Raw genomic sequence first — 14,223 nt, 5'->3', positions numbered from 1 at the left:
TGTAGAGTAAAATATTCTAAAAATTAGTGACTTGAAAACATACCCGTAGTTACCGAGTTAGTTTATTATTTATACCAGGGCTTTATTCGATGATAATGCATATACTATCAATAATGGGAGAATACCCATTTTCGGTATAGCAAGGACGAAGAAGAAGTAATTGATCAAAATTGTGAGTGGTGTATTATTAAAATTAAGCTGGTAGGGTTTTTTTTTTATAAAGATCTAAGTACAGTTACAAACTTCTAGTTCTAGCATAAAAAAAAAACTTTTACATCTGAAAACATTTCAATTGCTTCTACATTTAAACAACCTATCACACATCTTTGGCCTCCACGTGTCGTGAATATATTGCTCACATATCGGTAATTAGAGACAGGTTGTGGTCCTGTAGGTAGTGTTACAGACTCCGGACTAATTAGTCTGAGGTTCGAATCCTGTTTTACCACAACTTGTTTCCCAATTTCTCTCACGGTTATTTACAAATAAAAGAAAATGGTCTCCAAATTTTAATATTCGGGTAAATTTTAAGAACGCAAATATTTATTTTTAATATTTTTTTTATTCCATTTGACTTTAATTTTAAGATACTTTTAAAAGTAAAAGAAAAATATCTATACCTCAAGGAGAGTATGTAATTAGTATGCCGATGTTCTTTATCAAAGTAAAAAAATCATTCCCTTTCCACATATAATGGTGGAAAGGGCACTGTATTGGCATACCAACCGCAGGGTATCTTGATAATTTTTGTTACATGGCCAGTCCAGGGACTACGATATATTCTAGTGTATAAACACATTTCTAAATAAATATTTCTTGTCAACCATCTCGGGATTCAAACCTATGACTTCTTGCATGGTAGGCAAACACGCTAATCACGAGACGGACAAAGTAAACAAAATAATTAATTGGAGACTAAAATTAATAAAAAGAACCAGAATCTTGGACGAGTGCTTTTGATTTGATGGGTATGCTCAGGTAAAAATTCTCAAGAAGGATTTCGAGTGGAGATAAATCCGATTTTGACCCGGTGATTTGACACTGTAATATTTCATGTTCCCGGACTGGCACCCTAGGTGTAAGGCTGATCGTCTTACCTTCATGTAATAGATGATTGATATATGCTGCACTTGCTTTACCAATGTAGTGCTCTATGCTCCATCAGGTGAAGACGGGGGGTATGATGATGAATATATTTTTAAAAAATACAATAAGATTCTTACTTCAAGTGGTGAAAGTCGTGAAATTCAGGGCTTTGTAGGAAGGGCAAGTGGTAGCCGGAATGGTCATTCAATGTCCCGACTATAACCATGGAGAACCACAGCCATGCGGTGGTCACATGGCACTGAGTTAGGTAGATACCGGCGAGCAGAGGAAGTATGTTAGAGCAGACATGTTCTATTGGGTGACAATATTCCGCAACTACGGCGATCGGAGCTGTCCATTCGTGATGCTTCTTATGAATATGCTTGTAAAAGAATTTGTTGTGAAGAAGCCTAAAAAAAGAAAAATCAGATACATTAAGAGGTCGCCGAGATGGTTTAGTCGTGAAGAATGAATTGATGGTGAAAGAATGATATAAAATATATGGCGAGAATAAATGGTAATGTGGGACAAGAATGACCAGGAAAGAGGTGGCATGATCAGATAAACCAAATTCTCAAGTCTGGTCATGTCAAAAGCTGACACAGGACATGTATGACAAGATGTATGAATGTGGAAGAAGTTTGGAATGTATGTCAGGATAGACATGTGTGGCGGCTCATCCTCCGTTGGTAAACCAAGTAAACATACAAATTTCATTTGTGTAGTAGGCACACTAGAATATTTTATTTGAAAGTATTCTTTCACTAACACAGGGTTATTAAACAATCATGTGCACTGTATCTACTTAGAATGTTTTTAATCAAAAGTAGTTGATTTTTTTTCTTGGTAGTGTTTGAAAGTTTGCTAATGGATATTAATTTTTTAAATTATCTCTCTGAGGTAATATATTGTAAATAAAAGTACACATTACATACACAATATTCCTTCCGGGCCTAAGGTATCTTAGGTCAAAAAGCAGCATACTTTTTCGCACAATCCTTCCCCATAATATTAAGAATGTATCAAAATTATTAAAATATTTTTCTGCTGAATTCTTTAAAAAATAATTCACACTTGTCTTTGCTTTCCCCCTGAGCATTAGCAAACATCATCGCTCTACTTTTACAATCTGTGACATGTTGGTCAGTTTGCACGTGTGCTTTTTGATCCGGAAAATCCAGATTTGGTGCTTTACATTTTACACACATTCTCCCTCCCAACTCCCCGCTGTACAGCCCCGCTAACGTGTATCGAGACTTGGGATCATTGCTGTTTGACACGTCACAGCGAGAGCAGAGCGATATCATATAGCACCCTCTCGCCTAGTAGAGTATTATTAGTAGTATTATCCTAGTAGTATTTTATGATAAAATGTACAGATTTCATAGAAAACTCAAAATATTATGAAACAGTTTTATAAACACTACCATGGCTGCTATTCTAAATCCTCACACGGCCGTAGCTCTCACGCTTTTATAGCACGTATTTATGTACTTAACACGCACTATAAAAGTGTTCTCTATGGCTGCGAGAGCATTCAGAATAGCAACTCAGGACAATTATAATGACTTTTCAAAAAGTAGTATTCATAGCATATAAGCTGGTATTCCTGGTATTCCCCTCAGGAACATGCGGATTTTTCCACGTTCAGGCTCAGAAACGATATTCTATTTTTTAAAATATTTTAATAATACACAATACATTCTTACCTGTGTGAGTAATAAAAGCCTATTTCTTGACATAATATCAAAATTATGAGGTTGAATAAAACCCGTGGAAATGAAGGCAGAGGTCGGGTAGGGGGGACACCATCAAATGACATTAAATAATATGCAATCACACTGGTTCCTATTCCAACCACGAACTGATTGAAAAGTACAACCTTGACAGCCTGAAACAAACAAATTATACATTTTACTGTTCTGGAAACAAACAAGATTTTATCAAGATTGACAGATATTTCAACAGAGAACAGAGAATCTTTTTAAAAAGGGAGTATGGAAGTCCAGGTATTTACAGGACATATTTGATTTATTAATGGTTCGAAGAACCCTTGGCATATAAAATATTACACCACTTGTCATGGATAGCTTTAAGTTAGGGGTCTCCAAATTTTTTAGCCTGAAGGCTACACTGACTCCTTTACTAAGTCCCAAGGACCATGACCTAGCTAGCTCACCATACCAATATACTGCAGTTTGGACAAACGCCAAATTTTCAAACTGAACGCTGAAACCTTTATTGATTATCGAATTGTTTCACCCCCTGTTGGAATAAAAAATCAACAATATTTTGCACGTTTAGTTTTTCTGGGTAATAGAGCCATGTGTTGTTCAGATTCTTTGACAAAGATTCGGATAGCATTACAGTATGTATCATCAGCGAAAGTACTCCCCCACATACCTGAAAAACTGTGGGTATTCCTATCGGTTTTGCTCATATAAAAAGCAATGTTTTTTGTCAATAAACGAGTTACTCTTTAAAATTTTAAATATTCAAATTTCATAAATAGCGATTTTAATTGAATTCAACTCTACTCCTTTCACTGTGAGTTTGGCAAATTATATGGAGAGCCTTTGTCAGATATTGTCATTATTCTTCATGACTATATTTTAAACACAAATGGTAGCGAAAATTGTGTGTACTTATTTAAAATTCAGTTACGAAAATCAAGGTCCATGGTATAGTATTTATATAAATTAATTAACATCAAATGAAATAATGTTTTGAGTATGTCCAAATGTTTTCAGACAGGCTTGATTTCCTCCCTGGGAATTATTTAGAACTAAATTTGTTGCAACAGAGAGGGAAAACATTTTGAGAAGGGGATATGTAAGTCTAGGCATTTACAGTGGGTGAATTGGTTCAGCCGGATGAATCTCACCCACATGATAAAGGTTTCGGCTCTTTTACTTCACAAAAGCCAACAGATGGAAGAGTTGAGAAAATGTGGATGTTCAAACATAGGCAGAATGGTGAATGATACACAGGGTGTAAAGTGGCCACTTAAACCAGCCAATGACAGGTCATAAGCCCTGTAAATGCCTAGACTTCCGTATTCCCTTCTCAAAATGTTTTGCATCTTTGTTGCAACAAATTAAACATCAAATTAGATTATTAAAATAATTACGCACATAATTCATTAATTAGACGTGCCTGTAGAGGTCATGTTTTTGCTAAATTTGGTTATGAATGTAATTTTGTTCATATATTCGGATTCTATTAATGCTAAAAACATTGGAGTCCTTCGGTATACCACTAGACTGAAAAAGCTTGTTCTAAAACACCAGTCAGCAAAATTCAACGGTTTGCTGGTATTAAAGCAGAGGATACCGAATAAATTCCACAATTTTTATAACAAACTACCTCTGACGCAGCGGAGGATTTTGCACAAGATTAATAAGTCTTATCATAATCAACCATACTGTATTTATTTATTTATCTGACGGACTTATGCAGTCCATTCTAACAATGGTTAATACAATTTCTTATGATAAATACGAGCACTAATAAAATAAAATACAATTAAATTAAATTAAAGCTAGGACAAAGAAATAAATTACTTCCTCAAGACAAGATCCGGTCTATCTTAGTGAATTTTTAAATCTACAAAGACTTACACCAAAAAAGTCCAGATCTTGTCTCAAGTTTACAATACGATACAATCGGGACATTGGTGCATGCAAGCCATAGTTTGTGCTGTGTTGATCGAGGAACAGCACATTATTATTTCGCAACCGGCGGATCGGAACATTGAATGCCACTTGTTCCAGTATCGATGGTACATCAATAAAGCCATTTAGCAAATTAAACTTAAATATGGAGTCAATGTTATTTTTACGTTTTGGAGACTTGAGATTTAATTAATAAAATTACTTAATTTGTCTTTGATTGTTTTATTGTACAACTGTGTGTTATCTAAATATTATTAAATATTAAAAACATATTTATTAAATTTCACAGCTCCGACGTCCTTCTTACAAGTCACCAGAAGATAAATGCGATAATCATGCATGTAGCATCACTTCTTTAAATGTTATTAACTACATCAATCGAATCAAGTCAGCATCCACCATCAGGGTTGCAATGCGATCCGAAACGTCGGCATAGTGCGAACGACACACGGCACAAGAACCCGAAGAGACTCAATGTGCATCAGAACGACCTTGAAAATATAAGAAATTGAATAGCAATACCTTGTAAAACTTGGCTCGTTCAAGTGGTTCATTCATTCCTGGTTGAATTTTATACTTCCTCATGAAAACTGGCCTATTTTCCACATCCATATAAGCATATAGTATTCCAAGACCCCAGTAAAGTCCAATGGTTATAATATTAGGAAAAACCACCCACAAAATAATGGTGTTCTCGGCTTTAAACAAAAAAAAAATATTGTGAGTGTGAACATAATTAATTCATATACGTTTTAGCGGGTTTTTCTTTTGCCTTTTTTATACATGTGTATTTCAATTATAAATATTGAAAAAAAATCAAATTACTTATTTATGTCCCTGGTTTGAAGGACATAAATAAGTAATTTGATCATATTTGAACACCCTAAATTTTTATTTATTGAGCTCGCTAAAGTTGGTTGAAATTAATAAAATAAATAAACCGAGTTGTGGTCCCGTGGTAGTATTGTGGACTCATGGGCCAAAGGTCCGAGGTTCAAAACCCACTTCCACAACTCGATTTCCATTTTTCCAGCACAAGTTATTTACGACTTTAGGAAATGGTCTGAAAATTTAAATATTTGAGTAATTAGTAAGAACTCAAGTATTCCTCTTTTTCTTTAAAAAATGTATATAAAACAACTTTGGTTTTAACTACTTATTTTTTTTCTACCGAAGAAGCTTGTGTAGCATTAAAATCAGTCAGTAGAAAAAATATTTTAAAAAGTAGTTAAAAACAAAGTTGTTTTATCTTTAATTTATTAAAATGAATAACCACGAATTTAGTGCTTCAAATATATATTTTATTTTATGGTTGAGATTGGATTAGATACTATTTTACCATCTTATTTAAATAAATATACCTACTAAAGGAAGAATTAAAATTTAGTATCAGATGCAAAAATATGAATAAAAATTTCATACCAAAAAACATTAAATTAAATCTTCTAATTAACCACTATTTTCTTTATTTAATTTTCTTTGGGTGATTGAAAGAAATTGCCATTTGCCAATCAGCCTGCAAGTGTGCAAATATAATCGGATATAAAGACAATAAATAAATATATTAAGGAAACAAAAAAAAATAATGGTGTGAATGGAGTTATTAATAAACACTTTTATTAGAAAAGGCATTGTTTTTCATATAGCTTCCCGTAAATTAAAGATGAAAAAATATTGCAAAAATAGCAGTTTTTAAATCATCAAACTTATTTCTTCTGAAACTGTTATTTTTATATTATATATAAAAAAATACTTATAATTTTAAGGTTTTAGCGTTGATAGCACGTAATTTGCGTACTAATTATGTGTCAACAATGCTTTCTCTACTCCTAAAGAGCGTTCAGAATCACACTCTGGATAGTAATATTGTAGGTATATTAATATGTCCACGTACATTATAGTGGGCCGATGATGTATGAAGCTTTTTATTTTTTTAGACATCAAAGTGAAAGGGGTCTAAAAAGTTGCATTTTGGATCACATTAAACGAAAAATTATTTGAAAAATATTCCATACGACTTTCGGTCCTCAACCGAGGTTTGAAGTTTACAACTGTCTGAATATTTTGTTGATTATCTATATTGATAAAATATTTTTTTTGTTAGTAAAGATATAACTTATTCACATTACAAATTCGAACACGTTTTAAAACTACCGAAATGCAAACAGTTTACACTCCGCGGAACTGATTCCGTTAAGCGCCTGGCTAATATTGACGAAAACAATGGCTTGTTAAAACAATGCTACCCATTTACTACAAAACAAAGTGCAACTCACGCCCTTAGACGTTTATTTAATAAAGTTTAATGCACATTGTAAAAATTAATTGATCTGATTTTATTACTTAAATACGAAATAACAGCCGGTTTAGCGCAAAAAATTGACTTTTTCGAAAACTTCAAGCCCCCTGGTTGAAGGCCAAAAGTGGTATCAAACATTTTTTGCATTCCGAGTAATCCGAAAGACAACTTTTTAGACCCCTTTCATTTCAAAATTCGGAAAAAAAATATCGGCCCACCCTAACGTACATGGCATGTAGACATAATAAATTTGATGTTAATTTAAAAAATATATATGTACTTACAGATATTGTCTAAAAACGAATCCCATTGCGATTGCCAGAAGTCTCCAGAAGCTCCCCAAAATTTTTGAAGGTGCCTAAAATAAATATTATCTTAAATTTGAATACTTAATAATTTTATTTTACATTCATACTTTCCGGTGGTGCGCGTGCGGTGGTTCGTTCACAACATAATTTACTAAGAATAAAGTCAATTATTTACAAACACCAAAGTACCATAAACAATGTATTTGTAACATAATAATGTGCTTAGATTTTTAAGGATATGTTTTTGATGTTAAAGAATGATTTTCTTAATAAACCCATGTGAAATTAAATTTTCTGCCCTAGATTGCAGGGGCCATCTTTAAGGTAAATAAAATAAACTACATATGTTACATATCGTCGGGCTCGTAATGTAATGGGATCTCGTGTTCGATTCCCGACATAGTTGATATGAAATATTAATTTAAAAGGGTGTTTTTTTACACCAGAATATTTAATAGTCCCTGGACTGGTACCTGAAGCGTAAGACTGATTATCTTACCTTCATGTAACAAAAATGATCTGATAAGATACGCTGCGATTGAGCAGTGCCTCATGCACCATTATGTGCGAAAAGGAAATGATGATGACATACATATCGAGGCTTTACTGATAGAATGCATTTATTCTTTCAACGCATTATTTCTCCCACAATTTAATTTTTTTACAGCTTTGAAAGAGTGATTTTTATTCTAGGCATAGCATAAAATTTGAAATCAACATCTTGTACCTATAGTTAAAAATATTTTTAATATATAAAGACTGTTGACTTAATGCATTCTGTCAGTATAGCCTCGATATATAGTTTTTATCTATTCGGAAGAAAAACGTTGTTCATTTACCACTTAAATGTGCTCTCAACAACTGTTATATCAAATTTAATTAAGTTTTAACAAGGCCTTCCTGGCGTTGACGAAGTTATATGTATTATATTAGCAAAAAACAGTCATGTCAGAAAATTCGGGCCTTCGGGTTTCGAACCTTATAGTCTTTAAAATATAGCTCGATTAAAATGACAGCTGCCAAACTAAATGTTACTAGTGATGAGAAATTATTGATCACTGATCATGTACCGATCAAATCCATTTTATCAGTTTTTTCATGCAAACATTAGACTCTGTTTCCGAAAATTGATATAAAAACGCGAAAACAAGCCTATTATAGTGTGTTTAAGACAATTATTTACTAAAAAATAAGACATGAAATATTAACATATTACAACAGAGATGAAGAACATTTAAGAGAAGGTAATATAGAAGTCTAGGCATCTACAGGGCTAATGACCTGTCATTGGCTGGTTTAAGTGGCCACTTTACACACTGTGTAACATTCACCATTCTGCCCATATTTGAACACCTATATTCCTTCAGCTGAATCCAGTCCCCGTCTACAAAAATTTGAACAAACTCAAAATATTGTAGACATTAAATACTTTTTTTCATGAACAACAACAAATGAATTATTTTTTATTCGATCGATTTACATTGATCAATTTGTCTCATATCTAACATTTTTGCAAAATGACGTAACCTTGTAAGAATGTCGTTTATAATTAGGTTTCATTTAGTTTTTTTTTAGTTTTAAAGCTGATTTTATATAATTATGTTGATTTATATGTCAAGCATTGTATTACAAAAATAAATTAACATGCCAGATACGAATGATTTTTCGTGTGTCAATATAAATCACTCCTTAGACGTTACTACAAAGTTATGTCCTCACTTTTGCTGATAACTGTAATTCTAATCAAGCTATATTTTAAGGACTATAGTTGATCGGCCCAGAAATATTGTCGCCAACTGTTGAATACTAGTTGTGTTGCATTACTATATCTCTAGCTTAACGGGATTAAATTACAAAGATAGCCGTACGCCCCTTATTCGGTAAATGAATATAATAAAAACTGGAAGAATTATACAAAAAAATGACCCTTTGCATTATTCGTGCAAAACGACAACACCAGACTGGCCTCTGATTTCAAATAATAATTAGATAAACTGGTACAAAATACAATATGATAAACTGGTACAAAATACAAATATTAATATAATAAACTGGTACAAAATACAATGTGATAAACTGGTACAAAATACAAATAATAATATGATAAACTGGTAAAAAATACAATATGATTAACTAGTACAAAATACAAATAATAATATAATAAACTGGTACAAAGTACAATATGATAAACTGGTACAAAATAATAATATGATAAACTGACACAAAATACAATGTGATAAACTGGTACAAAATACAAACAATAATTTGATAAACTGGTATAAAATACAATATGATAAACTGGTACAAAATGAAAATAATAATATAATAAACTGGTACAAAGTACAATTTGATTGAATGAGGGAGTTCAGTCCTACGGGAAATAGGATATAAAATTGTAATCTTACGCGTGGCCAAAATTAAAGCATTAAATTGTACTGCGAAATTTCTTGAAAATGTATGAAAAAAATAATGAAAATGACCTATTTTCCACGACTTCACTAGTTCTTTCGAATCAACTGGTGGGTTTTGATATATTTCCGGTTTACGGTAAGTCAACTGACGAATCAGCAGAACTCATCGAGAAAAAGGGGAAAAGAACTTTAGACGCCACACGCGAAGTAATTTCAAAAATACAAAACTTAAAAAATCGTGGCGTTGATAAAATGTTGTTTTTCTTAGTTTAATAGTCTATTAAAAAAAAACACAATTTTAAAGATTACTTGCTATACCTGTTATTCTATTCTTTCTTTTTTCTCTGCTGCATTGACATGTTTTTATACTTTTAATTACTTATATTGTATATATATACATATATAAAATCAATATATTGCTGTTCTTACTATAATTTTTTTTATTTTTGCACCACAACAGGCCAGGAGGCCCAATTACAGTGGTGAATTACATCACAGAACACCCATGCTTGAGAAAAATCACATTTAATTTTTGTGTTCTCACCGGGAATCGAACCCGGAACCTTCCGTCTGTGAGTCAAGCTTCTTGACCACTACACCACGGAGGCCGATGTAATGAGTCATTAATGTTGAAGATGTTTTTCAAATTGACTTAAATTTATTGTCTTATATTTCATTTAAAGATTCTTCACATCGTTTCTTTGAATCCCATAAAATATGTATGTGAATATTTTATGTTTTTTCTTTTGGAAACTGTTTTTTTTTTTTACATCTGAGCATGTTTTTCATTCTTTATTTTAATTCTTACCTTTTAATTACTTTAACAAAAAAAAAATTCTTCATTTTTAATATTATTTCCATTTGTAAATACTAACTACAAACTTTTGAATGACTTTTTTACTTTAATTTTAATTTTTAAACAACTTCCATTTATGTTTTTTTTCCTTCTCTTTTTTGTACTTTCATTAATAACCTTACATATAATTATTATATAATATGGAAACTTCACTGGTCCATTAGAGTTAAGTCTAACCGTGTAAAATATAAAACTTTGGAACTGTACTGTTTGTTTCCTGAATAAAAGAAAATAAAAAAAAAAAAATAAATAAAAAATAAAACACTGAACTTCCTCATTAATACCATGCTCTTGTTGTTTGGTCTCTTTATTTTAAATATTGGATCTTAGAAAAAATATAGTACCAGCTTACAAATAAAATTGCATAGTACCTACTATTGTAAATTAATAATCTACTAAGGGAATTTTGAGTTTTGTAAATTTCGTAATTCCCACGCTCATAAATTAAAAATAAATACATAAACTATAACTTCGTTTTAAGTGCCTACGTCTAAACGACATTCAGTATGTAGGCAGTGTGCCCGAAGATGAACTAATGTGCTTTATTTAGGGGTCATCAGTGTATGTTTATACGTATAAATATAATACCTATTTCCGTGTAGTATTAAAATGAACATTCATACACCAGAACACCTATGTATATGAAGGTTAAAGTGATTTAAAGTTCATCACAACCGTTCGTCAAATGAGACGTGAATCGATACAAATTGGTATTTATGTATCTACCTCATATTTCAACTAGTACGTCATTGTAATAAAAAAAATCCTTTCCGATCTCACTATTCAAAAATTTTATTGATCTGCATGTGATATCAAGCTTATAATCTTTTAACAGTCAAACCGGGAGAATGATTACACTATGGACCATCTATCATATTATTAATAGTATAATGTCGTATCATATATATGTGCTATAAACTGTGATATCAAGCTTATAATCTTTTAACAGTCAAACAGGGAGAATGATTACACTATGGACTATCTATCATATTATTAATAGTTTAATGTCGTATCATATATATGTGCTATAAACTTTTTCATAATTAAAAAAGGAATGGCCCACGCTCAGACGCTGTAGTCTTTGTGGGCATTTTTTCCAATTCATGTTATAGCTTAATTTTAAGATAAATTTTTCTAAAGCGTATTTTTGTAATTATATTTCTATGTAAATAGCATGGAAAAATAAACAGATGAAAAAAAAAAATAAGTAAAAAAAAATAATTCAGCATTCTATAATTTGAAATAAAAACAATTTTTTAATAATCTTATGAACATTAGGCCATTTCACACCTTAATACCCCATATTCCCGCAAATATGTATCTAACATATTCATTCACAAAACTTGCAAATAATACACACAGGAACGTCGGGTTTAAGATAAAAGTATTTTTTGTGTAACTTTATAACAATTTTACCCGTTTGCTACTCATAATAAATGGGAATACGATAAATGAGATCATTCACAAGAGATTAAAGTTATAATAGAGATGGCGCGAGACAGCTTTTTCAGGATGCGTGACCTCCTTTGCAGTATATACTTTAATTTAGATTTCCTGATGCGCGTTGTGCGATGTTACGTCTTCTCAGTAGTTTTTTTACGGCGGCGGCGTCGAAACGTGGACACTCACTCAAGCCACTTTAAAGAAGATCGAAGCCTTTGAAATGTGGTGCCACAGGAGGATATTAAAAATCTCTCGGGTGGACAGAGTCCGAAACGATGACGTTCTCTGACGGATGAAAAAAAATAAGGAGGTACTGAAGACCACAAAGAAAAGAAAACTTGATTACTTTGGGAACGTGATAAGTGGCGAAAAATATAAAATTTTACAAGTCATTCTACAGGGAAGGATTGAAATAAGACGCAGTGCAGGTAGAAGGCGCATCTCTTGGTTAAAGACTCGCGTGACTAGTTCCATTGCAGCACTCAGTCCTCGTTCAGAGCAGCTGAACAAAGCGAGAAATGCTGCGATGATTTCCAACCTCCATCGGGGAGAGAAAAGATAAGGAGAAAGAAAGTATGTTTATACAATCAAATTCGTTTAATTTTAATGAATTATATTTAAAACTTGTCTTTAAATATATTTTGAAAGGATGACTAGGACTCGTCCCAAAACAAACAAACCTGCCAGAATTCAGCTGTCAAACTACAAAATGAACTTTTCGGTGTCATGCCGACTACTAACATAAGTAGAAAAAATAGATAGGTACTTAGAGATACCAGTAATTAAAAAATAAACTCGCCATTTTTTAATTTCGGCAGGTACGGGAGTAAATAAATGTTTTTAAGTGTATAAAGTATCATAATGTTGATAAAAAAATATATATTAGTGGCTTCAGAATAATTATTTTTGTACCAAGTGAAGTTGCAAGGAATATTTCCCGGTACCTTTACATTTTTAGTTAACTTTGTACTATTGTAAAATGCACTTTTTTCGTATTGTTATGATCTATAGGATACTGACTTTTTTATATTTTTATACATTTTTTCTAGTAATATTACATTTGTATTTTTATATTGAGTTTTATTTAATAACTTTTCGTTATATTTGATATTTATTGTAATTTTTCAATATTAATAATTAAAGGTGTTTTTTTTAACTTCCCTTCTTATCCTCTCTTTCCAACCTGCTGACAAGCCTCTACAATATACTTCCTTATTTTTACGTTATTCCAATATAAAAAAATACACAGAAATCATATCTCATTTTAATAATATGTTTTTGTATTGCAAGTGAATTACATGTACTGTACGTATTTGCCAATAAACGATGTTTTTCGGCACATAAACTGAAATTCGTGTTTTAGAGACAAAACTGATTCCAGCTTGATTGAGTCATTTTTAAACGACATTTAAATTATTTTTTCAGCGTCGGCGTCGCGACGCAGATATTCCCATTTACATATTATTAATCAACGCCGATGCACGACGCGACTTAAGGCTTATGCAGGGTGCAGGGTCGAATAAAAATATTTCAGTTAATTATTAGTAATATTTTACAGAGCTGACCACGTGTATTTGATTGATCACAAATTAACTATACAATATTATTTTTTAATATTTTCATTTGATTTACGGACTATGTCCATTTTAAACATATGTAAATTATAACGAAAACAATCATGTAAAGTAGACTAAAACTAGAAACGAAACAACAAAAAGAAAAAGCAAAGACAAATAAATATATTCGACAAACATTATAGGATTCAGGTTTATTATAGATATAAGGAATTTATTAAGTTTTTTTTCTTCAGTTTATTTGAGAAGTTATTTAATTTACAAAAAAATTCAGATACCGATTTTAGTTAACAAATCTGATCTTTGAAGCTTTTGCCCTTGGTCTAATTAAATTATCTTTAAAAATAAATCATAATATCATCACGACCTACGAATGAAATATTACGTTACGCCCTAAGATAAAATATTGAAAAAACATTTGAAAAAGATGTCACAGTGTATTGTTTTATATAGTTTATCTTGAGAACAGATAGATTAAAGGTCAAATGCTATCGTTTATTTATACTGTTTATGGTGTTATTATCGCAAATATATTTTATATGTGTTGCAAAGTATCATTTAAAACATATTTT

The 14,223-nt window shown here is 31.5% G+C and overlaps 1 protein-coding gene across 2 annotated transcripts in view; it reads right to left on the bottom strand.

Annotated features, from left to right (window-relative positions):
* The window catches only part of LOC148281275 (fatty acid hydroxylase domain-containing protein 2-like), a 34,028-nt gene that overhangs the window by 2,545 nt on the left and 17,260 nt on the right, over window positions 1-14,223 (bottom strand). For both annotated transcript variants that reach the window (XM_088226943.1, XM_088226942.1), the window contains exons 3-6: window positions 7,344-7,417; window positions 5,283-5,458; window positions 2,796-2,977; window positions 1,224-1,496 (exon numbers count right to left, since the gene is read on the bottom strand). In XM_088226943.1, coding sequence (XP_088083069.1) covers window positions 1,224-1,496; window positions 2,796-2,977; window positions 5,283-5,458; window positions 7,344-7,417 — 705 coding nt within the window. The remainder of the gene's footprint in view (window positions 1-1,223; window positions 1,497-2,795; window positions 2,978-5,282; window positions 5,459-7,343; window positions 7,418-14,223) is intronic.

The sequence above is a fragment of the Micrasema longulum genome, unplaced genomic scaffold (assembly GCF_059751315.1).
Source record: "Micrasema longulum isolate JH-2025_06_02 unplaced genomic scaffold, ASM5975131v1 h1tg000480l, whole genome shotgun sequence".
NCBI classification, from domain to species: domain Eukaryota; kingdom Metazoa; phylum Arthropoda; class Insecta; order Trichoptera; family Brachycentridae; genus Micrasema; species Micrasema longulum.
This window is presented reverse-complemented; position numbering and strand designations above follow the sequence as displayed.